Genomic DNA, 27,254 nt, shown 5'->3' on the forward strand with positions numbered 1-27,254 from the left:
TTTTTAAGCTTTTGTCTAGTTTTGGATAAAAGAACAAAATATCAAAAATCTTTTGTATGTTCATATATATTTTATTTTTTTTAATTAATATTTCATTACTTTTCTTTAGTATATGGAGTATTTTTATGAAACAAGAATTGTGAGAATTATGAATCTTACCTCTTACAATTCTTACATATTTTTGGATTACACCAACAAAATAAGATATTTTGAGCTGAGTGCCTGTTTTTCTTGGCTTTTACTCTTTTTTTTTTTTTTTAAACATTCTAGGTTAGCTTAACAAAAACAACAAGCAAACAAAACCTTAGGATGGGAGTTAAGTCATTACAAACTTAGCAGCAACCTATACTCTCAATACTCACTACAAATAAGCCCCATGATTCTCCATCTTCCTCAAACCATTTCCACCTCAAGAAATAAATCATCAGAGCCTCACACATCAAACACAAGTAATGGCCTCCACGGATTCAGTTTACCGTCCCACACCAACTCCAGACCATGACACTACTGTTGTAGTAGTTGTGTTTGTTTCTTTGGGTTGTGTCATGTTCTTGGCGTTTCTAGCGTTTGTTATCTGGTTCTTGATCAAGAAGAGATCCAGGAAGCACCGTGAGAGATCTGAAGCGGTTCGCGTGGATGAACACTTTAAGATGAAGGAAGCTATAGTCGAAGGACCTAATGGACAAAAGTCTGTGGTGTTATCAGTTGAGGATGATGTTAAGATCGAAGACGCGATCAAGAGAGAAGAGAAAGATCTGAAGAAAGATGGTGGAGTTGGATCATCAGTCGTTTCCCGTTCGTGAATGAGCTTTCTTCATTCATAATGTTACCTATCTATTTATTTATATTAAAATTGTGGTTGTGTGTGAATCATTTGTTTGGTGAAATAAAAAAAAAGCATCTGAAATATTTATTTAAATTCTTTGGACAAAGATGGTTCTTCAAACTTGGGTTGGTGAATGGTGATGGTTTTTATGTTCTAGGAGCGAACTTTTATCTCTATCTCTCTAAGAAAAGTAATCTTTCAAAAAAAACTGTAGAGAAATAAAATAGATAGTTGTTTTTGGTTAAAACAGATAATTTGTAACTGTAACTCGATAAGAATATTAATTAAAAAAAACATACAATGTCAAATGAAATCATACTTAAAATTGGACATTTTTCTATTTGAAAACTTGGTATTGGTATACTAACACATATACCATGTTAATCTTCTCATTATAGTTCTACTTAATATTTACCAAAACAAAACAAAAAAAACAATTATACGTATTTAATTAACAAAACAAATACATTAATTCTGAAGATGGAGAAAAAAATTGTGTCTTGATAATGCTAACTTACCAAGTCTCCATACATGATAAGAAAATTACACACACATATATATATATATATATAAATATGTCATATATAAGTTTATTTTTGAGCTAAATCTTCAAAAAGTTTCTATTGTAATTTCTAAGCTTAAACAAAAATTGATACATTCATTGTCTAATACTGTTCTGGTTGAATTCAATTTTATATTCAATTAAAATTAATATTTTCTTACCAAACATCACATTCATACATAAAATAAACATTGGAATTATCATTCTGAAACTAATACAACATTTAAATATTAGAAATCCTATAAAATAAAAATTCGTCCTTTCTTTTCTTTGTCAACCATAAGATCCAATGGCTCGTTGAATACGTAGTTACGTACAACTGGCATTCTCGTGTACAAAGTCACTAAAACAAAAACAAAATCCATTATAGATATTAAAACGACTAAATTTAATTATAGCAATAACAATTGAACAGCAAGATCACAAATTTAGAATTCAAGAGCTTAAAAAATTCATTAAAAGTAGAAAAATACAAAAATAATACATTAAAATTCAAAGTTCATATAATTGGAAGTAAAAAGAAATTTTTTTATCACTCTCAAGTTTTGTCTTAAATGGGACAAATTTAACTTTTTAAACAAAACCCACAGAATCTCAAACCAGTTAGCACCCCTTGTTTCACCCCACGGTTTGTTTAACGAACAACAGCCAACCACCAAATTACTATTATACCCTCATCACCATTTGACTATTTATTAGTCCACACTCTATAGTAGTTGTTACATTCAAAGAACTCCAAAGTAAATTAAAGTCTTCTCTACTTCACCATAAAAAATGCTTGCGCACAAGTCTCTTCTCTCCTTTACCACCCAATGGGCTACACTAATGCCATCTCCGTCTACTTTTCTCGCCTCTCGCCCCCGTGGACCGGCCAAGATCTCGGCCGTGGCAGCACCAGTGAGGCCGGCTCTAAAACACCAAAACAAAATCCACACCATGCCACCGGAGAAAATGGAGATATTCAAATCTTTAGATGGATGGGCCAAGGATCAAATCTTGCCTCTTCTCAAACCCGTTGACCAATGTTGGCAACCCGCTTCTTTCTTACCCGACCCGGCCTTACCCTTCTCCGAGTTTACCGACCAGGTACGTTATATACATCATGAATCTTGTTATTCTCTTATTTATGAAGAAGTAGAAGTTATTACAAAGTTTATAACTTTGTCATGAAATGTATAAACCAGAATACCTATACTATATAATATGCACATTAAACCAAGACTAACCAATAAATGAAAAGATGTTAAAATGTGTATTTATAATGATAGGTTCGTGAGCTGAGGGAAAGAACGGCCTCGCTGCCAGACGAATACTTCGTGGTGTTGGTTGGAGATATGATAACGGAGGACGCGTTGCCTACTTACCAGACGATGATCAACACCCTTGATGGCGTAAGGGACGAGACTGGTGCGAGTGAGAGCGCGTGGGCAAGTTGGACACGAGCGTGGACGGCTGAGGAGAACCGTCATGGTGATTTGTTGCGGACTTACTTGTACTTATCCGGTCGTGTTGATATGCTTATGGTTGAACGCACCGTTCAGCATCTCATCGGCTCGGGCATGGTCAGTTCTCTTTCTATACCTTTATGTCATGATGTAAAAATGCTTATACTAGTTTCATTAGTTTAGTAGTTTTCTGATTTATTTATTTGTTTGTGTCATTTTAATTTTTTTTTATTTGGTTTGGTTAAGTTATTTTTTTTGTTATGCATGTGTGGAAACGTAAACATAACCAAAACTATTTGCCATTTTGTTTGTTTTGATCTGGTATGATAAAATTTTAATTTGGTTTTTGGTTTGAATACATTTTGGACGATTTAAAAAGAAAAAAAAATCCACCTTTTAATAATAATAAAAATTAATAATATATTATGTAAGATATATAGAAAATAAATTCTGATTTTTTTGTTTGTTTAGTTCGCTTACAATAACATAAGCTTTGGGTTTAAATGTTTTTAAATAATAGAACGAATTGATCACAAACAATTTCAATCTAAGTATTTTAGTAGTTTACGTTTGGTTGGTCCGGATTAGGTTTGGTTGGTTCGGGTTAGGTTTATACCATTCATAACTTTTCATATTGGCAACTTCAGGATCCAGGAACTGAGAACAATCCATACTTAGGTTTCGTGTACACGTCATTCCAAGAGCGAGCCACATTTGTGTCTCACGGCAACACGGCAAGGCTAGCCAAGTCCGCAGGAGATCCTGTCCTCGCTCGCATCTGCGGAACCATTGCAGCTGACGAGAAGCGCCATGAAAACGCTTACGTACGCATCGTTGAGAAGCTCCTCGAGATCGACCCTAACGGTGCAGTCTCAGCCGTGGCCGACATGATGCGGAAGAAGATCACAATGCCGGCTCATCTAATGACAGACGGTCGAGACCCGATGCTATTCGAACATTTCTCCGCCGTGGCTCAGCGGCTAGAGGTTTACACGGCGGATGATTACGCTGACATCTTGGAGTTTTTGGTTGGACGGTGGAGATTGGAGAAGCTAGAAGGATTGACGGGTGAGGGCCAACGTGCACAGGAGTTTGTGTGTGGGTTAGCTCAGAGGATTAGACGCCTTCAAGAGCGTGCAGACGAGAGAGCTAAGAAGCTTAAGAAGACCCATGAGGTTTGCTTTAGTTGGATCTTCGATAAGCAGATTAGTGTGTAAACTCTTGAAAATATCAAACTTTTCCTTTCTCCGTTTCTTGTTTTTTTTTTTCTTTTTTGTAATGCAAATCTTTGTTCTTAGGAAAATTTAATGTTAAGTTTCTATCTATGTAACGTGTTTTTAACTTAAAATTTGTATAATTTAAACATGGCTCAAACGGATAATTTTTTTTTTTGTTAACTTAGAGTAAATCCTTGAACCTATGGACTAATTCCAGAGGAGAGGGTATCCTATGGGTAAGGTCTCCCCATGTTTTCAAATAGGCCTTAAGCAATAGGTCCATTCCCATGTGCCAAAGGGACATGGCTAAGCAATTGTGCATCTGAGGAGAATTGATACCTAGCCTAGACCAAACAAGACAACTCTTCCACCAGACTAGAACCACTAGCCCACCACCTCTGGTTAAACTGATAAATTAACTAAGTTTTTGTTGACCAATCCGGACAATCCGATTTGACCCGATCCAAACCAAAACGAAAATAATTGATTTAGAAAACTCGATCGAAAACCTATTTTTATAACAAGTCAATAATATGTTTGATTAAAATCGGAAACCCGAACCGAAACCATAACCAAAACCAAACTGAAATCTAGATGAACATCTAATATTTTGGATTTTATTGTTAATTTAGATTTGGGAATTGTTCTCTCTTATCGTTTAGATGGTAATTATGTTTACGCCATTAGCTGAGGAGATTAGTACAAGAATATATGACGATCATTGATGCAACTAATATTATGATCCGATAATTAAAGACAAGACATAATCCAAGAATACGAAATATTATTTCCGACTATATAGTAATCACAAAAAGAGAAACAGAGTCAGAAAACCACAAAGAGAGAAACAGAGAACCCTAATAATCTTTTTGCTTCATGCCCAAGTAACTCTACGTACTAGTGTTCTTCTATCGGCTCGAATGAAGGGAACTGCACTTTCAACAACAATGTCAAAACTCCTCGTAACTCATCAATATTTCCCAAGACGTAAAAAATCATGTCGGTCATCATAAGTTTTGCGTCATCCTCTTCGATTCCAACTGCTATCAGGAAAAAATAAAGTTCTTGTTTCTTGACGTCTTCCTCGAAGAATTTGTGTGGTGAGAACGAGAATGAACTCTTTATGGGACCAAACTCATGTTTGAGTATCTCTGTCTTGACGTTGATCGTCAAGTCTTTCGTGTCTGGTTCTTGCTCGAGAAGGTGAGCAATTCTGAAACCAAGTAGAGGAGCAGGATTGTTGTTCGTCATAGCTGAAGTTTATGGATTAATGAAGATTGTTTCGCTTCTTTTTTTCTTTTATAATGATGTCTTCGAATATCAAATATTCCTTTTTTCCGATTTGCCTTTTTTTTTAGACTGCACTTTCCTTTTTTATTAAAAAAAATTATTTGCGTAGAATTCATTACATCATAAGAAAAGGGCCAATGACTGACTTTTGTTTTATAAAATAATTTTGGTTAATTGAAGTTTAAAGGATATCCGTGTATCCTTTGTTAGTGATGTTTTTGTTTGCCACTGCAATCTTGACTTTACGAGAAAATTGAAACTTAATAATTGGTTTCTCGTTATGCCAAAGATACAGTCAGGAAAAAAATATATATATAGTGAGAGGTACTAAACCATTTGGCTAAAGAGATCTTGACCACAAAACAACATAGCTATTTATTTTTCTCGTTTGGTCACTGTTGGTACTGGGCCTCACCGGCCCATTAAAACCATTTATTCAGGCCAGGCCTTATATCATGAAATAGTAAGAGAGCGGCTGAGCTTGTTTTCGTAGGCCCATCTGTCAGCCTCTCGGCTATTCAACGACCTCGAGGAGCGTGACTTCGGGAACAAGAATAACTGATCACGAGATCATAGGAGAAAGATCCGGGGAGGCGGAGAGGTCGTTGAGATTCTCGGACATATATGTACTACAAGGAATTAGCAACTTAATTCGGTGACTGATTTAGTAATCGTTAAATTTGGCGATTGCATAGTGATGTATTGGCGACTGATAAGTCTATATTAGACATTAGTCGCTAATAAGTCTTTAATTTGAAACTGATGAAAATAGTCGCTGATACGTCTCTATTCTGGCTACTATTTAACAACTCACATATTCTATTTGGACATTTAATTGGGTTTTATCGGCTCAATCCAGTTATTGTAGCCCATCAGTCTAAAGTATATAAACTCGTTTTCGGAAACCCTAATCACCTTTCTCCTATTCTCGACGAACCCTAACCCTAATCCCCTTTCTCTAATCCTCTCAATTCCATTTCAATTCTCTCATTTCTCAGATTCAATCCTCTCAATCTCTCATTTCTCAGATTCAATCCTCTCAATCTCTCATCTCTTAGCTTCAATTGATGGCTTCTCGTGGTGGAAAAGGCAAGAGAGGAAGATGAAGGGGATCGAAGATTTCCCCAAATCGACCCACTTCTTCCGCGGTGTTGAATCGAAGACCCAGTGGTCTTCCCAGCTAATACGAGTTCATGTCAGCGAACTGTCAAGCCCCACTTCAAGATTATGATAGAAATTCGATTGCACAGCCTCCAACGGGTCCTAGTCTCAAAGACTATCCTCCTTCGACGCATCTTTTCCAATCGTGCGAAGGATCTCCTCGTGGATCTGTATCTCCTCGAGCCTCTGGATCTCCTCGAGGCTCTGGATCGACTCAACCTCAATGTGGAGGATCTGTTCATCGTCTAGCATCCACGTCGAAACAACCTCCATCAGCGGTTCAACGGGAAGCGTTCAATCAGTCTCCTGCGACAGTTCAACGGGAAGTGTCCAACCAGTCTCCAATCTTGAATCAACAATGGGAAGCGTCAAATCCTCCACCTCGAGCCTCTGTATCACATCACGGCTCCAAGCTCAAAACTCACGTGCAGAGGAAGAAGAAGATGAGGAAGCTGAGTCTAGGAAGATGTTAAAAGGTATTCAACTCTCCCATAAGATGTGCTTGCTCCTCTACATGAGTTGCTTCTCATGCCAAGTCGTGAGAAATATATGACGGTCATCTCTCCTACATTTGAGCTTGAAACCCTATGGTAAGCATCTCCTCTTACCTTGTTTGTATATAGATGCCGAGTATATTAGGTTTGTATATAGATGATGATTAGATTAGGTTTATGATTAATATTGAATAATATGTGTATATATATAGATGTCGAGTAGATTAGGTCTGCTAATTGGTTTATGTGATTGTAGGTTTGGTCATGACAATGGTAATCTGATCAGAAAGATCATAAAGATATTTACAAACACGTTTGATGGGTCATTTTACAGTTGGAGATGTGTACCTACTGAAAAAGACACATATACTTCCTCGAATTCGCCGTAAACTTCTATCTCCTCTTAATCTTTTACTACTGTATGTATACATTCGGTTTGGCTGTTTGATCACTTACATCAAACTCTCCTCTTGTTTTGTAAAAAATATAGACATGGCATCCCTCACTAACCGGTGTGATTGAAGACAAATTCTACAAAATTTGTTAGCTACGTATGAAGGACATGGTTTCTAAGGCTTGCTCAAAGCGAGCAAGGGATCAACCGCCATGGATTGAGAAGACATTTTGGAAAGAAATGTGTGAGTATTGGGACATATAAGAAGCCATTGCTAATAGTTCAACCACATCAACAGCTCGAATGTCGGACCGTAATGGTCTTGGTCTTCACAAGCAATGCGGTTAATCTCTTTTTAATTTTTTTTATCACTTTGATCATCTTTTCTTTTGTTTATGCAGTTATCTGTCACAAACGAGAGAGGGGTATATTTAAGAATTAGAAGCTTAGGGAGGTACATCAATAAGAAGCGGAAGTACATACAAAACAGTTCTTCTTTCACTTCCTTGCAATCACAGCTGGAGGACGCCAACCGCAAAATAGAGGAAGAAGCGACTCTACAAGCACGTCGTGAGGTAGAGACATTGCAGGTGAGAACGAGATTTAACAAACAAAGAAACTTGTTGCAAGAACGAGATAAATAACACCCATAGTGAACAACAAGGAGAAGAAAACTCTTCAAACTTTGAAGACCTCCATAATAAACATACAAAAAAAACTTCTACTTACAGAAGGACCGAGTCCAAAGAGATTCAAAGGATGTGCGAGGAGGCTAAGGGTGAGAGGAAATGCAAAGGCATGGTGGACATAAATGCAACCCACGACAAAGCTACATTAAAGGCTTAGAAACGTCAATAAGCACATGAATGACATCAAAACCTTGGGCAAAATCAAGCAATAAAAATATACTATTCTTCAAATCACACCGTAGATCGAGCACGTCTGAAATTACTATCAACTTCTCTGTAACCACAAAACCCAAATGATCTTACCGTTCTGACCACAACCACAAAACTCCAAATCGAAACTTAAATTAAACAAACCAAAAGTTTTCCCAGTTGAAGACCAACAAGTCTGTACACAACATTTAAAATCTAATCCTAGCTAAACGATGAAGGAGAAAAACAAGAATGCCAGCTGACTCAACCAGGAGACAACAAGAACTCATGGCAGTAAAACAAAGACGAAACACATAAGAGACAAATGTGACACTGATAACACTAGATTTTAACTTTTTTAAGCTCTTGTTTTTTATACATTTAGCTTAGTTTCATGTCTCTTTTCATGCATTCTTAGTCTCTTTTCCTTCTTTTGCACATTTTGCATTGCATTACATAGCATACTTGCATTTGGAGTGTTTTACAGGTGAATCAGGTACTTTTGGACTCAACTTGGAGGTTTCTAGCACAAGGGATGGACAGACTCGAGTTCGGGGGATCTAAGGAAGGACTTAAACTATACTCGGCTTATATACTCGGCTGGAGGCCGAGCGGAGCACACTTGAAGAACAAGGAGTCTACTCGACCAAGGCACTCGGCTGGAGGCCGAGTAATGCACTTAAGGAAGAAGAGAAGCTGCTCGACCAAGCCACTCGACCAAGACCCGAGTGATGTGACCAAGAGGAAGTCACTCGACTTTTCTACTCGGCCAAGACCCGAGTGGTGCAGCGCCGACTTTCCCATTTTGTTTTTTTCCCAATTAGGGCATCCTAGGATTGCCTATAAATAGACCTCTTATGTTTTTGCCCAAAATATCTTTGCTTTGTTTGCTGGATATTAGGGTTTTTAGATTTCTTTTGCATTTTCTGGTTGTTGTGTTGAGAATTTGGATTTGATTTCTTCTGCAAACTTGTTTATCTTATTGAGATCTATCATTTGCTAAGTTTATAATGATTTCTGAGTTTTATGAATTTTCTGGGTTTTGTTCTATGATGTTCTTCATTGTTCTGAGTAGTCTTATTCGGAGTTCTTGAGGATGGGTTAGGTTTAGGTGGATTCCTCTGTTCTTTAGCTAGCTAAGTTTATAAATGCATGTTTCCCTTCTGTTTTAGGAGTTCTTAATGTTATTTTCTTTCTAATCAATTGAAAATTGATTTCAGACTTTCTCCACCTAACAAGTGCTTGATGAAAGTTCTGAACCAACTAATTTCAGAGATTTGTAGATTATAGCCCAAGACCTTGGATGTTCAGATTGCTTATTGAATTTAATAGATTGGTGTTTAAAGCCTGCTTTATTATGTTTCATCAATGAAAATTGAGATTAGGAAGTTCTAAAATTATGAGAATCATTGTCACGAAAGTGGATTGATTTGGTTTTGAATCTATTGTCTAGGGATAACTTGATTGAGTTTGTTAGTTAGCTACTGGATTGAGGAGTCCACTAAGACCAATTACCCCATTCTTAAGAGCTCTGTTTCGTTTTATCGTGCAAAACTCGTGTTTTTAGTACTCTGTTCGTCTCGTGCAAAATTGGTGTTTTTAGTATTGTACTCGACCTGTTTAGTTTCATGCTCGACCGAGTGCTTACCTTTGTGCTTGGTTTACTTTCTTGTTCTTGCATTTGACAGTTCCTGGTCTTTAGTTTCATTTCTGCTCTTGTTATTTGAGTTCTTTATCTTCTGCTTAGTCTAGTTTCATTCTTGCATGATCACTTAGGTTGTTAGATAATCCAAGTCATCTAAACTTGGCTTGACTTAGTATTCTCTGATCATATCCTGATTGTTAGCAATTACACCCATTTGGATTGACACCTTAAATGCTGCAATGACATAAGATGCATTTAGGGAATTGACACACAAAACCCTTGTATCAATTTGGCGTCGTTGCCGAGGATCGAACCCGGGTCACCCGCGTGACAGGCGGGAATCCTTACCACTATACTACAACGACTTCTGAATCATTTTCTGCCGCATGGGAACGTTTCAAAGGATATACCACTCAGTGCCCTCACCACAAATTCAAGAAAGCCTCCCTCCTCAGTACGCTATACTGAGGTGCCTTGCCCAAGATCAGGCTACTCTTGGATACAGCTTCTAATTCTAACTTTCTCAACAAAGACGTTGCCTCTGGATGGGAACTTGTCGAAAACTTGGCTCAATCTGATGGGAATTATTGCGATGAATTTGATCGTTCCATTCGAGGTGCCACTGATAACGAGGACGGACACATAAAGGAATTACATGCTTTGAATGCCAAGATCGATAAGTTGGTCATTGCTCTACCAAGACCAATTGTTGAGAGACCTATTCACTACATCACCGACGAGGAGCAACAGCAGATTCAAGAAGGGCAGTCCTACTCATATGAGGAAGTGAGCTACATACAGAATCAAGGTGGCTACAACAAAGGATACAACAACTACAAGCCACCTCCTTCCAACAACCCCTACCGCAACAACACTGTGGTTCACCCACACCCTCCGGTTTATCCTCCGTATCAGCATCAACCTCCGCCCTACGTTCCATTCCCCAATAGTTTCAACCCCGGTTCACACCCTATCCCAACTCCACCAATACCAACCCCACCTGATCCAGACTTTACAACTATATTTCAGCAGCTCGTCCAAAGTAAAAAAAGGCTAGGATTCTCCAAGTACAAAGCATGCTACATTCAGCTAGTTCTTGCTGATAGGTCAGTGAGAATACCTCATGGCATGTTGGAAGATTTGCCGGTGAGGATCGGATCAGTAGAAATCCCAACTGACTTCGTGGTTCTAGAAATGGATGAAGAACCTAAGGATCCTCTCATATTGGGAAGACCCTTCTTAGATGTCAGAAAAGGTAAAATTGATCTAAACCTTTGAGGAAACCTCAATATGACCTTTGATATTAAGAAAACCATGAGGAAGCCAACCATTCCAGGTCAAGTTTTCTATATTGAAGAGATTGATAGATTGGCAGATGAGTTGCTTGAGGAACTTAATGAGAAAGATCATTTACAGAGTGCTCTTACCAAGGATGGAGAAGAGGGATACCTATACCTAGAAACTCAGGGTTACACAGATTTATTAGACTCCCATAGACCGGTAGAAGCATGGGAGACATTTGAGGAGTTGAATATCTGTTCAGAGGAGGTCAGTTCAGTCACAAAAAGTGAAGAAAGTTCTACTCGACCTGTGTACTCTAGCAGTCAATCGAACAAGATAACAGAGGAACCAAACTCGGTTGGAACAACCGAGGACACTCGATTGAGCAGCATCTCTGATGATTGGTAAGAACTCAAAGCTCCAAAGGTTGACCTTAAGCCTCTCCCAAAAGGTCTGAGGTACGCATTTCTTGGTCCTAATGACACTTATCCTGTTATCATAAATGATGAATTGAGTGATGAACAAGGCATCAATTATTGACCAAACTTAGGAAGTATAGGAGAGCAATTGGATATTCATTAGCAGACATTAAGAGAATTTCACCTAGCTTATGTACTCATAGAATTCATCTTGAAAATGAATCATATTCTAGTGTTGAACCGCAAAGAAGGCTAAATCCAAATTTAAAAGATGTGGTAAAAAAGGAAATTCTGAAATTGCTCGATGCTGATATTATCTAATCCTATTTCTGATAGCACTTGGGTCTCACCAGTTCACTGTGTTCCTAAGAAGGGGGGAATGACTGTAATTAAAAATGATCATGATGAGCTCATTCCTACTAGAACTATAACAGGACATAGAATGTGCATTGATTATAGGAAATTGAATGCTGCAACTAGAAAAGATCATTTTCCTTTGCCATTCATTGACCAAATGTTAGAAAGGCTAGCTAATCATGTTTATTACTGTTTTCTTGATGGTTATAGTGGTTTCTTTCAAATTGCTATTCACCCTAATGATCAGGAAAAGATTACTTTTACTTGCCCCTATGGAACTTTTGCTTATAAGAGGATGCCTTTTGGTTTGTGTAATGCTCCTGGAACTTTCCAGCGAAGAGCATGACTTCTATATTCTCGGATTTCATCGAGAAGATAATGGAGGTATTCATGGACGATTTCTCAGTCTATGGATCCTCTTTCTCCTCATGTTTGTTAAACTTGTGTAAGGTTCTAGAAAGGTGCGAGGAGACAAACTTAGTTCTCAACTGGGAGAAGTGACACTTCATGGTTCAAGAAGGAATAGTGCTTGGGCACAAAATCTCAGGAAAGGGGATTGAGGTTGATAAAGCCAAGATTGACGTTATGGTTCGGTTGCAACCGCTTAAGACGGTTAAGGATATTAGGAGCTTTTTGGGACATGCGGGATTCTACAGGAGATTCATCAAGGATTTTTCCAAGATTGCTAGACCTCTGACTCGTCTGCTATGCAAAGAGGCCGAGTTTGATTTTGATGAAGACTGTTTGAAGGCTTTCCACTCCATTAAAGAAGCCTTGGTGTTGGCACCCATTGTGCAAGCACCTAACTGGAACCACCCTTTTGAGATTATGTGTGATGCTTCAGATTATGCTGTAGGAGCAGTTCTAGGTCAAAGGATTGACAAGAAGCTTCATGTGATCTACTATGCTAGCAGGACCTTGGACGACACTCAGAGTAGGTATGCAACCACTGAGAAGGAATTATTGGTTGTAGTCTTCGCTTTTGAGAAGTTCAGGAGTTACTTGGTTGGTTCAAAAGTCACTGTCTATACAGATCATGCAGCCTTGAAGCACATCTATGCAAAAAAAGACACTAAACCTAGACTTTTGAGATGGATACTATTTCTGCAAGAATTTGACATGGAGATTGTTGACAAGAGAGGATCAGAGAATGGGGTAGCAGATCACCTTTCAAGAATGAGGATGACAGAGGCAGTCCCAATTGATGATTCTATGCCCGAAGAACAACTCCTAGCAGTTGGTACCAGTTTTGACAAGTTTAAGATTGAAACAATGTGTGCTACAAGGAGTGGAAAATTGCCTTGGTATGTGGATCTTGTTAACTACTTAACTGCTGGAATAGTCCCTAGTGAGTTAAGCTCCTACCAGAAGAAAAAGTTTTTCAGAGACATTAATCACTACTATTGGGATGAGCCAGTCTTGTATAAGAAGGGAGTAGATGGTTTGTTTAGAAGATGTATTGCTGAAGAGGAAGTTCAGGGAGTGTTAGAGCTTTGTCACAATTCACCTTATGGAGGTCACTTTGCTACTTTCAAGACAGTTCAGAAGGTTCTACAAGCGGGATTATGGTGGCCTTCTATGTTTAAAGATGCACATGAGCACATAACGAGATGTGATCGATGCCAGCGAGTTGGGAACATCTCTAGGAGAAATGAGATGCCTCAGAACCCAATCCTTGAAGTAGAGGTTTTCGATGTATGGGGAATCGACTTTATGGGACCTTTCGAGCCAGCTTCATATGGAAACAAGTACATCTTGGTAGCTGTGGATTATGTGTCAAAATGGGTGGAAGCAATAGCTAGCCCAACAAATGACTCCAAAGTAGTTTTAAAACTTTTTAAAACCATCATTTTCCCAAGATTTGGTATTCCAAGGGTAGTGATAAGCGATGGGGGCTCACACTTTATCAATAAGGTTTTTGAGAAAGAATGAGGTTAAGCACAAGGTAGCTACTCCTTATCACCCTCAGACTAGTGGACAAGTCGAGGTTAGTAACAAGCAGATCCAAGCTATCCTGGCTAAAGTTGTAGGGATATCAATTTTGTTTAATAAAATTCAACATTCTACCCCACTTTTATTTTATATTAGTTTATATTCATTTTCTTATTTATGTTTTCTAATTTTATAATTATATATTAATAACTATTAGCGATTAAAATCAAATAAAAATAATGAAGAGTTAATAATTTTGTTTCTTTTAAATTTTAGATTCTTAATTTCTTTTCCAGATAGTATATAAAGAAAATATATAGATATTCATTATGAAGATAAATAAAGTTACAAAAAACATAATATGCAACACAATGTATTAATAAACACATGCTACAATTTAATAAAATACACACCTCAATTAAATAAAACACACATAACTTAATGAAAACAAGAAACTCAATTCAAAAACAATTTTAAATCATCCATAAATACTTTAAAATCTTTTTAATTACCGAATTTTGCCCATATGTGTTTCACTAAATCTGCTTGCATTTCATGATGTGATTGAGATGGTTATGACATCATCGTTGCATGATATGGTTGATGGTTTGGAATAGCTGACGGCATGAAGAAATTTGGTAAAAAAACATAATTTGGTATATTTTTGGATTGGTTGGAAAACTAGTTTTGAAATTGATCATTGTTGGGATTTTGGTAGCTAAAAAGATTATTAGAAGAATTTTGGGTGTTTAAAGGGTTATTGTTGGGATCCATTTTATAGAATTTGTTTTTTTCTGTATGCAAATCATATGAAACAAGTATTTATTATAGAGTATATTATGAATTTTAGCATAAAAAATATATATAATATACTATAAAATAATTAAGTTCAAATAATTTGGATAAAAAAAAAATATCAAAAATCTGAGTAACCAATAAAAATGAAGCATATATCTTTATTTTTATTTAACTTCCAAAAATAATTTCATTCAATAATAAGTTGACATGTGGATGGGTAATACTCAATTTCTTCCGATTCAACATGTTGAGAATATTCAACATGAAGTAATCCATGTCATCAACAATAAAAATTCAACACTCCATTGTATCATCTCAAAAGCTGAAACAAATAATTTAACACCCTCATAGTAGGCTATGTACAATGGTAAAAAAATTCAACACCCACATTTTTCACTTTTTAACACTCTACATCATTTTCTCTTTCCTCCACATAATAATTCAACACCTTCTTATATTTTAAACATTCCAATGGTTTTGTTTAATAAAATTCAACACTAGTTTTATTTCATTATTTTTTAAAATTTATATTTTGTGATTACATAATAATACTAACTAAATATTAACCCGCGGTATACCGCGGCCCTATATTTTTATTAAATAAAAAATAATTAGATATTTTTTAGGATGATTTAATAAATTTATGCTATTGTTTGATTTAAATGTATAATTCACCGCGAGACGAAATTTTATAACTCAAATTTTAAAGTTTTAAGTTGTATTTGTTTATTTTGTTAAATGTTTAATATTGTATAATTGTATTTTGATTGTTGTTTCTCGGATTTCACCCGTAGTACACCATCCCATATTAATATCGAATCAAACCCGTCAATTCTAGGATTTCACTCGTAGTAGTATTTAATTGTATAATTATATTTTAATTGTCATTCTAGGATTTCACTCCTAATTCTATCGCAAATTATTATCAACCGAAACTAGTCAATTCTAAAATATCACTCGTAGTACACCATCCCATATTAATATCGAATCAAGCCCGTCAATTCTAGGATTTTACCCGTGGTAGTATTTAATTGTATAATTATATTTTAATTGTCATTCTAGAATTTTACTCCTAATTCTATCGCAAATTATTATCAACCCAAACCAGTCAATTCTAAAATATCACCCGTAGTACACCATCCCATATTAATATCGATTCAAACTCGTCAATTCTAGGATTTCACTCATGGTAGTATTTAATTGTATAACTATATTTTGATTGTCATTCTAGGATTTAACTTCTAGTTCTATCGCAAATTCTTATCAACCCAAACAGTCAATTCTAAAATTTCACCAGTATTATAAAGTTTAAATATTTATAATGTTTAAATTTCTTATAAAAGAATCAAAATGTGTTTTAAAAAAATTAAAGTTTTAAGTGTTTTTTTTTAATATTGTTAATTTTGTTTAGTGTTTAAGATTATATAATTATATTATGATTGTTATTATATGTTTTTTTCCATAGCATACTATCCCATGTTATTATCCACTCAAACCCGTCACACCATATAACCCCGTCCCGTGAAATTAAACACAAATTTGTCATTTTATTATAAATTTCAAATATTTATAAAATTAAAAACTTCAAAAAAGATTAATATTGACCCAAACTTCATCATTGAATTTTGAGTATTATATCTAAGATTTCTCTCTCAGTATATCGTCCCGTATTAATATCTTTTATATTGTTTAAATTTTTTGTAAAATTTAATTTATAATTTTTTAAACTTTATAAAGTTTCAATTTTTTAAATAAATAACCCTATTAAACAAACCATTTTAATTTTGTACACCTAATAAGTCAAGTTTCATGCTCATTCGTAATCAAAATCATTTTGGTCCTTTTTATAGTATGGCTCTTGACCATTGTCCAATTTTTTTAAGCGATGTGGGACATTCTAAAATCGTAATTATTATCCACCAAAACCCGTTCTACCATATAACCCAGTCCCGTGAAATTAAACATAATTTTGTCATTTTCTTATAAATTTCAATATTATAAAATTTGAAACTTAAAAAAATACAATATCGACCCAAAATTCATCATTGAATTTTGATTGTTATATTTAAGATTTTTCCTGTAATATATCGTCTCGTATTAATATATTTTTTCTATATTTATAATGTTTAAATTTTTTGTAAAATTCAATTTACAATTTTTAAAACTTTATAAGTTTTAAAATTATAAATATTTAAAGCATTTTTTAAAGATAAACTTTATAAAAAGTTTTTAAAATTTTAATATTTAACTTTTGATAAAGTTATAATATTTATAATTTCTTGAAATATTTTAAAGTTTCAATTTTTTAAAATAAAAAATCGAGTAAAATCGGATAACTATTTTAATTTTAGACGCCTGATAAATCAAGCTTTCTACTCATTCGAAATCAGAATCATTTTGGTCCTTTTATAATATGGGTCTGAAGCATTGTCCAATTTTTCTAAGCGATGTGCGACATTGTACACATATTATTTCTTCATAGGTTGAATAATATATGTCCGTTTTAAAAAAATTTGAATTACATTATATTCAGAAAAAATATAATATTTTATTAACTATATATATTTTATATAAATTCAAAATAAATAAAGTATAAGATCAAATAAAAATGAAAGAAGAATTATATATTTATGTTTAAATTAGGTAGAAATATTTTAGGAAAGTAGTTAAGGTAAATAAGAAATATTGTTAGTTTAGAGATATTGTTTATATTAAATTTGGTAATTAAATCATTAATTTTCGTTTTTAATTATTAGTTTTTAGGTAACTTTTCCAAAAATTAATGTTATCCAAGATCAGAATAGAATTAAACATGTTATCCAGGATCCGAACAGAGTTAAACCGGGTAAAACCCACCCAGTTGAATTAATTGTTGAATTATGGCTCAAATCTTCAACATTATCTTCAAAAATCCCCTCCAAAAATGTATATATAGATTATTAATAAATAAAATTAAAATATCCACAAATTAAATTAGATTAACAAAATTAATTATTTTATGTTCGTAACTGATATTTTTGAAAAAAAAAACAAATAATTATTATTAAAACAAAATAATATTACAAATTTTGATTTAAAATACAATACAAGCACACAACACTATTAATAATAAACAAACTTCACTTTAAAATGTATACGGATCAACTCACAAACAATAAAACTCTAAAATCACACAACAAATAGCGACATAAAAATCTTTTTAATTTCTGAATATTCTGAATTTCGCCCAGATGTGTTTGACTAGATCTCCTTGCAATTCATGACATCATCAACCCATAATATTGATGATTGTTTGTAACAGTTGATAGTACTGAAAAATTTGGTGAAAACCCATAATTTAAGACATTATGAGACTGGTTGAAAGATAGATTATGATATTGATAATTATTAGAATTTGGGTAGGGGAAAGGATAATTAGTAGAATTTTGGATAGAATTATTATTGGAATTAGGGTAAGGAAATGGAAAATTAACGGAATTTTGTGAAGAATTATTATTAAAATCTATTTCACAAAAACAAAATTAAAAATAAAAACAATAATTTTTTGGAGAATAAGAAGAAAACTATAGTAAAAATATTGTTTTTTATGTGTCCGAATGAAATGAACCAAGTTTCTATTTATAGAGATTAAAAAGTTATAAATTTTCATATAAATATATATTTTTATAAATTGTTATTTATATAATAATTGATTGTAAATATATAAGATGGGATAAAAAAAATCTTCAAAATCTCAAATGACAATAATAATATAACAAGTGTCATTATCTGAAGAAAATTTTTTTAAAAAAAAAAGAAAAAAGAAAGTGAACTTTTCACTTGTAGAGAACGCGTGTGAAACGCATACCCCAATAACATGGTAACATGTGGCATATGTGGACTCAAAAAACAAACTTTCAATATTTTTTGAATTTATTCAACACTTATTAATCCACATATATATTTTTGAGTTTTCAACACTTCCATTGCAAACATTAAACAGTTGAATCTTTTATTCAACATGTCCATTGTACATAGTCTTAGCCTATCTACGATGGTTACCCATTTAGGCTATGTGCAATGTCAAATTTATTCAACACGCGTGTTACTAAACAGCTGTAATTCATAACCCTTCAATTTCCTGCATATCATGGGTTACTTATTTTTATCATCTTAAGCAACAAAGAGATATCAAATGTGCAAATATATTGGTCTCACATTTGCCAAGACCGCCAGAACTAACTGTCTGCGTAGTAGACTCAGGACATGAATGTGGGTTCTAACTAAAGTGCAGGAATAAAAGTAGAGAAGGAAAGCGTCGAGAAGTCAATAAAATTAGAATAATAGATTTAAGAATATGATTAAAAAAATAATAATTTGTGAAATAACTTAAAAAGGAAACTGAGAGGATGTGGAAAATTTCATACAAGGAGAGTTTCCCTTTATTAATTTCGTGCACATTAAGATTTGTACGTAAATAAATAATATGAACGATTTTTTAATGAATAAAATATTATGATTGCCTACAGCTTCTCTAAAGAAAGGTGCATCCTTCTTTTTCACTTTTTAACGCTCCACGTCATCTTCTTTTTCTTCCACATCATCATTCAATACCCAAACAATTTTTAAGCACTTACAATGGTTTGGTTTAATAAAATTCAACACTCTAGCCTACAATTATTATTTTATAATTTATATTTTTGCTTATATATTTATACTTTTGTGATTGCATATTAATAATAGTTATTCATAATTGAAGTTAAAATTTCAACTAAAATTTTAGAAAATTGACATAATGTTTTAATAACTTTTTTAGTTATTTTATGTTTAGGTGAATGAAATATTTATACCTACATGAGCAAATAATCAAGGATCTATACATATCATTTTGTTATTTAGGTGGAAATTTTATTGCCAGTTAAATATGACATAATTGCCCCTATACAAACAGATAATCGGTAGCCTCCTTCCACAAGATAACAAGCATTAAATATTCCGTAAATCTTCGAAGATATTGCGCCGCCACCCTAGTGAAACTAAAAAAAACATAAAAAGTAATGATCACATATGGTACGTATACACACTTGCAGGGCACACCACGTCCTACAAACGCGAAAGATGAATATAAACAATAAACGATAACATCATAGTTAGAAGATAATCTTCCGTTAGAGCGAGACTGGGTTGACGGGGGTGGAGTGGTGATATCCTAAAATTGAACACGCAATATATCACCGGTTAAGGATTTAACTAAATGAAAGTTAAAAACATGGAAGAAATAACTAACCTCATCAGAATCCTTCTCTTCCTCGACTGCAATGGTTGATTTTGAAAGATTGTTGTTGACCTGCAAAAAAAAAAAAAATAATTAAAAAGAAAATAATTAAAAAGAAAATAATTGATAACAATCTTACCGGTTAATAAAAAATGGAGGGGGTTAATAAAAATGGATAGTAAGGTTGAGCAAAAATGGAGCGCAAATAAACAAATCGGTTCTTCATCTCGATGACCGAGGGCCTCAACAGATTTGTCGACCTACAAAATCGCGGAGATAATTAAATAAACTCTAAAACAGAGGCAGGAAAGCTACCAAAATAAAGAAAAAGAATAAAAGGAAAACTAGATTAACATTGACCGTTACCAACACAGAATCAGAAGCTCCCCCAATCACACCACTTCATCCGAGGGGGGGACACAAGTAATGTTGGGGACAAAGAAACATGGAGATTTATATTCCCAGGCTTTGGAAAAAAATGCAATTAAATATTAGCTAATCACATATAATACTTAGCTGCTAAACAAATCAGAATGGAGGGAGCTGAAAAGTAATCCCTTCACCAACTAACATGACAATATTATCCACCCTCACATCTTCCTCATCGTCAGACCAGGTTAAATCTTCTTTCGGGTTCATCTCCACGTCAAGAAAAATGATAGGCTCCACATACGTCTACAAAAAAAAACAGATCATAGAGGAAGATTAATGACGTTAATAAAAGAAAAATTCCTTCTAATGTCCTTTTCATATTACCCCTTTTCAATTCTATCATTTTCTATTTACCATTTTCATTTATACCCTATTTAAATTTTTAATGATCATTTTACCCCTCTTTGTAAATTGATTTAGGTTAACAAAATGAAAAATTAATATTTTCGCCTAAAATATTCCAAAATAAAATTTCCCGCCAAAAATTTTCGAAAAAACAAATTCCCGCCAAAATTTTCCCGCCAAAAATTTTAGAAAAAAAAATTTCCCGACAAAAAAAAATTTTGAAAACATTTTCCCCGTAAATTTTTTTCTTTTTGCGGGAAAAGATTTACAAGGGATTTTAAAATGGTTTTAAAAGATTTACAAGAGATTTTAAAAGGGTTTAAAAGATTTACAAGAGATTTTAAAAGAATTTTAAAAGATTTACAAGCGATTTTAAAAGGCTTTAAAAGACTTACAAGAGTTTTTTAAAGATTTTTAAAGGGTTTAAAAGTGTTTTAAAAGATTTACAAGGGATTTTTAAAGGGTTTTAAAAGATGTACAAGAGTTTTAAAAAGATTTTAAAAGAAATTATAAGAAAACCCTTTAAAAACTCTTGTAAATCTTTTTAAAACCTTTTGAAAAGGTTCACAAGAGTTTTAAAATTGTTCAGAAAGAGTTGTAAATATTTTAAATACTTACAATTCTTTTTCTAAAAGTTAAAAAATGCTTGTAAAGACTTTATAAGAGTTTTTAAAGGATTTACAAAGGTTTAAAATCCTTGTAAATCCTTTTAAAACTCTTTAAAAAACTCTTCTAAATCATGTTTTACCCTTTTATAAGCTTTTAAAATCCTTGTAAATCATGTTTTACCCTTTTATAAGCTTTTAAAATCCTTGTAAATCATTTTATACCACTTACTTATCCTTTAAAAACGATTGTAAACCATGCAAATATTTTTTAAAAATCCCTTGTAAATCATTCTTTGACACTTACTTATGCTTTAAAAACGATTGTAAATCATGTTAACCCCTTTTAAAATCTCTTATAAATCATTCAATGTCACTTACTTATGCTTTAAAACGATTGTAAACCATATAAACACTTTTAAAATTCCTTGTAAATCATTTTATGCCACTTACTTATGCTTTAAAAACGATTGTAAATCATGTTTTATCCTTTTATAAGCTTTTAAAATCCCTTGTAAATCATTCCAATGCCACTTACTTATGCTTAAAAAAACATTGTAAACCATGCTAACCCTTTTTAAAAATCCTTGTAAATCATTTTATGCCACTTACTTATGCTTTAAAAACGATTGTAAATCATGTTTTACCCTTTTATAAGCTTTTAAAATCCCTTGTAAATCATTCAATGCCACTTACTTATGCTAAAAAACGATTGTAAATTATGCTAACCCTTTTTAAATCCCTTGTAAATCATTCTATGCCACTTACTTATGCTTTAAAACGATTGTAAATCATTTTTTACCCTTTTATAAGTTTTTAAAATCTTTTGTAACTCATTCAATGCCACTTACTTATGCGTAAAAAACGATTGTAAATCTTGTAAAACTATTGTAAAAAGTTTTAAAATGATTTATAAAGGGGTTTAAAGTATTTACCTATGTTTTTAAAGACTTTATAAAGATTTTAAGAGGTTTTAAAATGATTTACAAGGGTTTTTAGCAACTACCAAAGCTTTTTAAAAAACTTTACAAGGATTTTTAAAAGCATTTTTTTTGCAGGGAAAAAAAATTTACGAGAAAAAATTTTGGCGGGAAAATTTTTTTTTGGCGGGAATTTTTTTTTTTGGCAGGAAAAAAGGTTTGGCGGAAATTTTTTTTGGCGGGAAAAATAAAATTTGGCGCCAAAAATTTGGCGCCAAAAATTTGGCGGGAAACTTCCAGTTTCTAATTTCATGTTCTTATTAGATGAGGGTAATTTGGTCATTCTGTTCAAGAGAAGAGATATTTTTTAAAATGAACAATATAAAAGGGTATTGTTGCAAAAGGGTAGTAAAAAAATGATAGTTTTGCAAATCTCCCCTTAATAAAATGATATCAAGATATAATATTAACAGGGTAGAGGAATTTATACCGAACAGTTGGCATCCAAATCTTTCGAACTACCAAGCTTCAGGGGAATCAACTGACGAGGAGCGTCTTCAACAACTTCTTCATCCATCAACGGACCTTCTTGAATTGCTGGGGCTGCTTGCAAAACAACAAGCTGAAGAGCGTATAACAGACCTTGAACAGCAACACAAGTAGTAGCAAGTTGTTCAACTTCCCTCTCTTTAATTATAGTCATCATCATCTCAAAGGACATCAGCCCCCAAGAATAAGCAAGAAATCCCTCCAAATGTTCTGACATCTCAGCGTGGTCCTTCACTATGTTTGGGTAATAAGAAGTAGGAAGAAGAAACCCGTCAACAAAAGTCAGGCACGCGTATCTCAGTCTTATATCTGGGGCTGCTTGCAAAACAACAACTCTCCATAAGGAAAGTTGTTCGGAGCCGCTTTGGTTCTCTAAAAACCTTTATCTTTCAGACTGTGTTTTAATAAGAGAATGAAGGGATATAACTCACTATATAGAAAGAGAAATGATGATGACGATTGGTTTCCCCAAAAATCAATAAATAAATAACAAAAAAAAATAAACACACGCGAAGAACAACAATGATCTAATAAGATTTTAATGAAGTCGTCTGACGCAATATATTGCATACAGTATAAAAAGATTTTCCTGATATATAGGGGCACATGCGCAATTTCCACATGCACAATACCAGCCAAACAATGGCTTTTTTGGGCACCTAAATAACGACTCTTATTAGGAGTATAGATTGTGCAATTTCCTTTTATGTTTTAAGTAAAAAAATTGAAATAAGAAAATAAAAACAATTATTATTAAAACAAATTATATTACAAAAACTTCAAATACAATTAATAATAAACACACATAGCTTTATTAATACATTTGATTCAGGTTACAAATAATAAAACTCTAAAATCACACAACACAAAGAGACATTAAAAAATAACTAATTTTTTGTGAAGGATTATTGTTAGAATCCATTTCACAAAAATCAAATTAAAAATAAAAATAAGATTTTATTAGAGGATAATAATAAAAAATTATGATAGAAATGATTTTTTTGTATGTGTCCGAATGAAATGAACTTAGAAAGTTATGAATTTTCATATAAATATTTTAAGAAACATATTTGCTACATAATAATTGATAGTAAATAGATAGGGTGAGAAAAAAATCTCTAAAATCTTAATTGCAGTGTCAATATCTCAATAATTTCTTTGTTTTTGTCAGAAACAAAAACAAAATAAAAAGTACTCTACTTGCTCATTTGGTTCACACGCCTTTTAATAACATGGTGACATGTGGCATGCGCATTGAAAATAAAATTCAATATGTTGAATAGATTCAATACCCTAAAATCCATGTTGGTTTTTTCAGTTTTCAACATCCCTATTGGATTAATTAAACAGTTGAAACTTTTTTTCAAGAGGTCCAGTGCAAGTAGTCTTACAACACCCAGTTTTTTCATTTTAACATTCCATATCATCTTCTCTCTTACACATCATTATTTAACACCTATATTACTTTTACCCTCTACAATAGTTTTGTTTAATAAAACCACAACCCTTTACCTAACCATTTTTGTGTCATATTTTTTTTTTATGTTTATGTTTTTTGTGATTACATATTATTAATCATCGTTAATATAAAATAAAATTAAATTAATTAAATATTACATAATTGTATAAAATAACTTTTGTTTTAATATCAGTTTTATTTTATATATTATTATTAAAACAAATTACAAATAAGAAAACAAAAATAGAAATAATCACTACTAAAACACAAACAATGAACATAAATTTAGAATGTAATACAATATACACACAACAAGTAACGAAACACTCACAAACTTAAAAATCTCATTCACCATAGAACATTCCGAATTGTGCCCATATGTGTTTGACTAAATCTGCTTGCAATTTGTGATGTACATTTGAATCACGCAAATCGGATCTAGTACGCACATGATTTGAAAATAGGGATAGCACTTTGATCGTGAAATGTTTGTTATGTATTTGACCCACTTGCCTCAAATTGATCATAATATGTCCAATGTTGAGCAAATGTCTCTTGTTCATTCTCAACAATCATATTATGCAATATGATACACGATCTCATGATGATAGTCAAATCGGATATATCCCTCAAGCGAGCTGGTTTGCGAATAATTTTAAATCAATTATGCAGCACTCCAAATGCATGTTCGATGTCCTTCCGACATTCTTCTTAATGTTGTGCAATAACTTATCCGGTTCACTTTAAGGTAGCCTAATCGATTTGACGAAAGTAGGATAAAAATGATAGATACCATCAACTAAATAATAAGCCATATTATATGGACGTTTGTTCACAAAGAAATTCACTCTTGGAATATTTCCTTGTTCAACATCATCGAACACCGGCGAATGATCTGTGTCCAAATCAAATGAAAATAGTCTCTATTTATAAAGAATGAAAAATTATATATTTTATATATTTATTTATGAATATTATGAAATAATTGAAGTTATATAATTGAGATGCAAACAAAAATATAGAATTCAAAGCAACTAATCAAAATACAACACTTCTTACACTTATCTTCTCCCTTCTACTTTCACGTGTGTTGATATTTATCAACACTGAATTTACCTCCTCACTTACTTTTTGATTACAATAAACTATTGTAGAGGAAATATTTTTTTCATGTTATAAATTAGATAATGATTATCCATCACATCATAATATTATTTGATCTCATCTTTTAATCTTATCTAATACTTGGTCCCCAAACTACTTGTTCACCAAGTCATTTGATGTTTATCTATTCTTAAAGGTATAATAAATAGACAAGAAGAAGAGAAGAGAGAATAATAAAGTTTTGCTAAGCACTTTCCGCTCTCTCGGTAAAAGGCGTATTTCAACCCCAACTATTTTGACGGAGTTTTTTCCTACTCGTACGACGAGACGATGCTTAATTTAAATTAACTATCTGGACTCTTACTATAAATGGCAAAAATTACATTTACTAAATTTGACGTTAGTCAACTGTTAAAAAACGCTGACAAAGCATGACGAAATCTGACTTAAAACGTCTTTGTTCCTATTGATTAAAAAATCAAACAAAATATCACTTCCAAAAAGACTCGAACCATAGAAATCTTAGAGTAGATGGCACTGTTATTACCAATTGAGCCGCATGTATTTTCGATATTGTTTACCACCACATTTATTTATACCATTCTGTCTTTATCATTCCCTACCAAAAATGATTTCCCCAAGTTGTGCTAAAACTTTAACACGTTTGTAACTAAATATTAGTACAAACTATTACTAAAACTAATTCATATTAATCGAGGTATATCCCTAATAATATATATATTATTTGAAGTATTAAAGTTTCAGCTTATATATATATATATTATTAGAAGTTTTAATTGATTCAGTTTAAATATCCCTAATTCATATATATATATATAAAGTTTTAATATATATGTGTATTAATATGTATGTATATATAAAGTTTACCAAGTTGAAGTTGTTTTTTATATTTCAAAAAACATATGTGTGTAAGAAGTAATCAAACATGCAACTCAACTAATTTATTAAATATATATATATATATATATATATATATATATATATATATATGCTCGAAAATTGTAATGCTTCTTCATCAAATGTAACAATATGATTGGTGTTAAGATTAGATAATTATTTATTATCGTTTATCCCTTGGAGATCAAGTTACTTATTGCTCAAGTCTTTTCAAAAGGCTAATTAAGAAATAATATTTATATCTAAGAAATGTTTTTTTCGGGTGTCAGAAACAAATGATTCAAGTTTCTATTTATAGAGAAAAATATGATAAATTTTGGATATGAAAAAATTATTTGATATGAAATAGTTAAGTTTAAATATCTAAGATATCTTATCAACCAATCAGAGCCGATACCTTTCCCCAATCCACAATTTTGCCAAGTTTTTATTTTCATCAAATTTACGACTAATTAAACGCTTACACGCGTTCGAGGGACCTCATTTCTGCATTACAACAAGTTGCAAATTATCAACTTATTTTTTGCCAGTAAGATTGCATCAACAAATGATAAATATTTATCAAAATTTTCATTGTACATAGCCTAACACCACCAAGATAAGACATGTAGAATCATAATTATTTGATTAAATTTTTGTGGAATAAAAAGGTTAAATCCTAATTGCCTACAAAATTAAAGTAAAATCATGCAACATAACTAATTCATTAAATTAAGGTTATTAGCATATTTTATGTTGTATTTCGGCAATAGTGTGGTGATACAAGTTTAAAATAGGTGAATTTGAAATAATATAGAACCATAAGAGATCATGCTTTCATCAACAACTACGTTTCTTTATACAAACATATCAAAAAATCTTTTGAGTTTCACATGGACACCATGTTTTCGACCGAATCAAAATTCCTTGGTAAGATCTATTTCTTCCTCAAAATTTAATGTGTTTGATTAGATTTCACATCTCACAATT

At 32.7% G+C, this 27,254-nt stretch overlaps 4 protein-coding genes, 1 non-coding gene and 1 pseudogene across 7 annotated transcripts; 4 read left to right on the plus strand and 2 right to left on the minus strand.

Moving 5' to 3' along the window:
• The first annotated feature begins 259 nt into the window (after positions 1-259).
• TED6 (tracheary element differentiation-related 6) lies at positions 260-1,042 on the plus strand. The gene has a single exon (NM_103507.2). It carries the CDS (start codon positions 453-455, stop codon positions 801-803), a length of 351 nt encoding a protein of 116 aa, NP_564487.1. The 5' UTR covers positions 260-452; the 3' UTR covers positions 804-1,042.
• Positions 1,043-2,021: 979 nt separating this feature from the next.
• FTM1 (Plant stearoyl-acyl-carrier-protein desaturase family protein) lies at positions 2,022-4,223 on the plus strand. The gene is made up of 3 exons (NM_103508.5): positions 2,022-2,474; positions 2,657-2,950; positions 3,481-4,223. The coding sequence occupies exons 1-3, from the start codon at positions 2,163-2,165 to the stop codon at positions 4,048-4,050; spliced, it is 1,176 nt and encodes a 391-aa protein (NP_175048.1). The 5' UTR covers positions 2,022-2,162; the 3' UTR covers positions 4,051-4,223.
• A 724-nt stretch (positions 4,224-4,947) lies between these two features.
• Positions 4,948-5,301, minus strand: AT1G43810 (uncharacterized protein; the record flags this gene model as incomplete). Its single annotated transcript, NM_103509.1, has 1 exon — positions 4,948-5,301. One exon carries the CDS (start codon positions 5,299-5,301, stop codon positions 4,948-4,950), a length of 354 nt encoding a protein of 117 aa, NP_175049.1.
• A 1,283-nt stretch (positions 5,302-6,584) lies between these two features.
• AT1G43815 (uncharacterized protein) lies at positions 6,585-9,057 on the plus strand. 2 transcript variants are annotated; one of them, NM_001333221.1, is made up of 4 exons: positions 6,585-6,992; positions 7,069-7,091; positions 7,791-7,979; positions 8,755-9,057. In NM_001333221.1, the coding sequence occupies exons 1-2, from the start codon at positions 6,725-6,727 to the stop codon at positions 7,074-7,076; spliced, it is 276 nt and encodes a 91-aa protein (NP_001320858.1). In that variant the 5' UTR covers positions 6,585-6,724; the 3' UTR covers positions 7,077-7,091; positions 7,791-7,979; positions 8,755-9,057. The 2 variants fall into 2 exon arrangements, with proteins under 2 accessions (NP_001320858.1, NP_001320857.1); NM_001333222.1 differs by lacking the exon at positions 8,755-9,057 and having other exon boundaries at positions 7,791-8,033.
• A 1,148-nt stretch (positions 9,058-10,205) lies between these two features.
• AT1G43820 lies at positions 10,206-10,277 on the minus strand. Its single transcript has one exon. It is a non-coding gene; the product is annotated as a tRNA-Asp (tRNA).
• On the plus strand, positions 10,264-14,008 carry AT1G43830 (annotated as a pseudogene; the record flags this gene model as incomplete). The annotated part of the gene is made up of 1 exon: positions 10,264-14,008.
• Positions 14,009-27,254: the final 13,246 nt, after the last annotated feature.

The sequence above is a fragment of the Arabidopsis thaliana genome, assembly GCF_000001735.4.
Source record: "Arabidopsis thaliana chromosome 1 sequence".
Taxonomy (NCBI): domain Eukaryota; kingdom Viridiplantae; phylum Streptophyta; class Magnoliopsida; order Brassicales; family Brassicaceae; genus Arabidopsis; species Arabidopsis thaliana.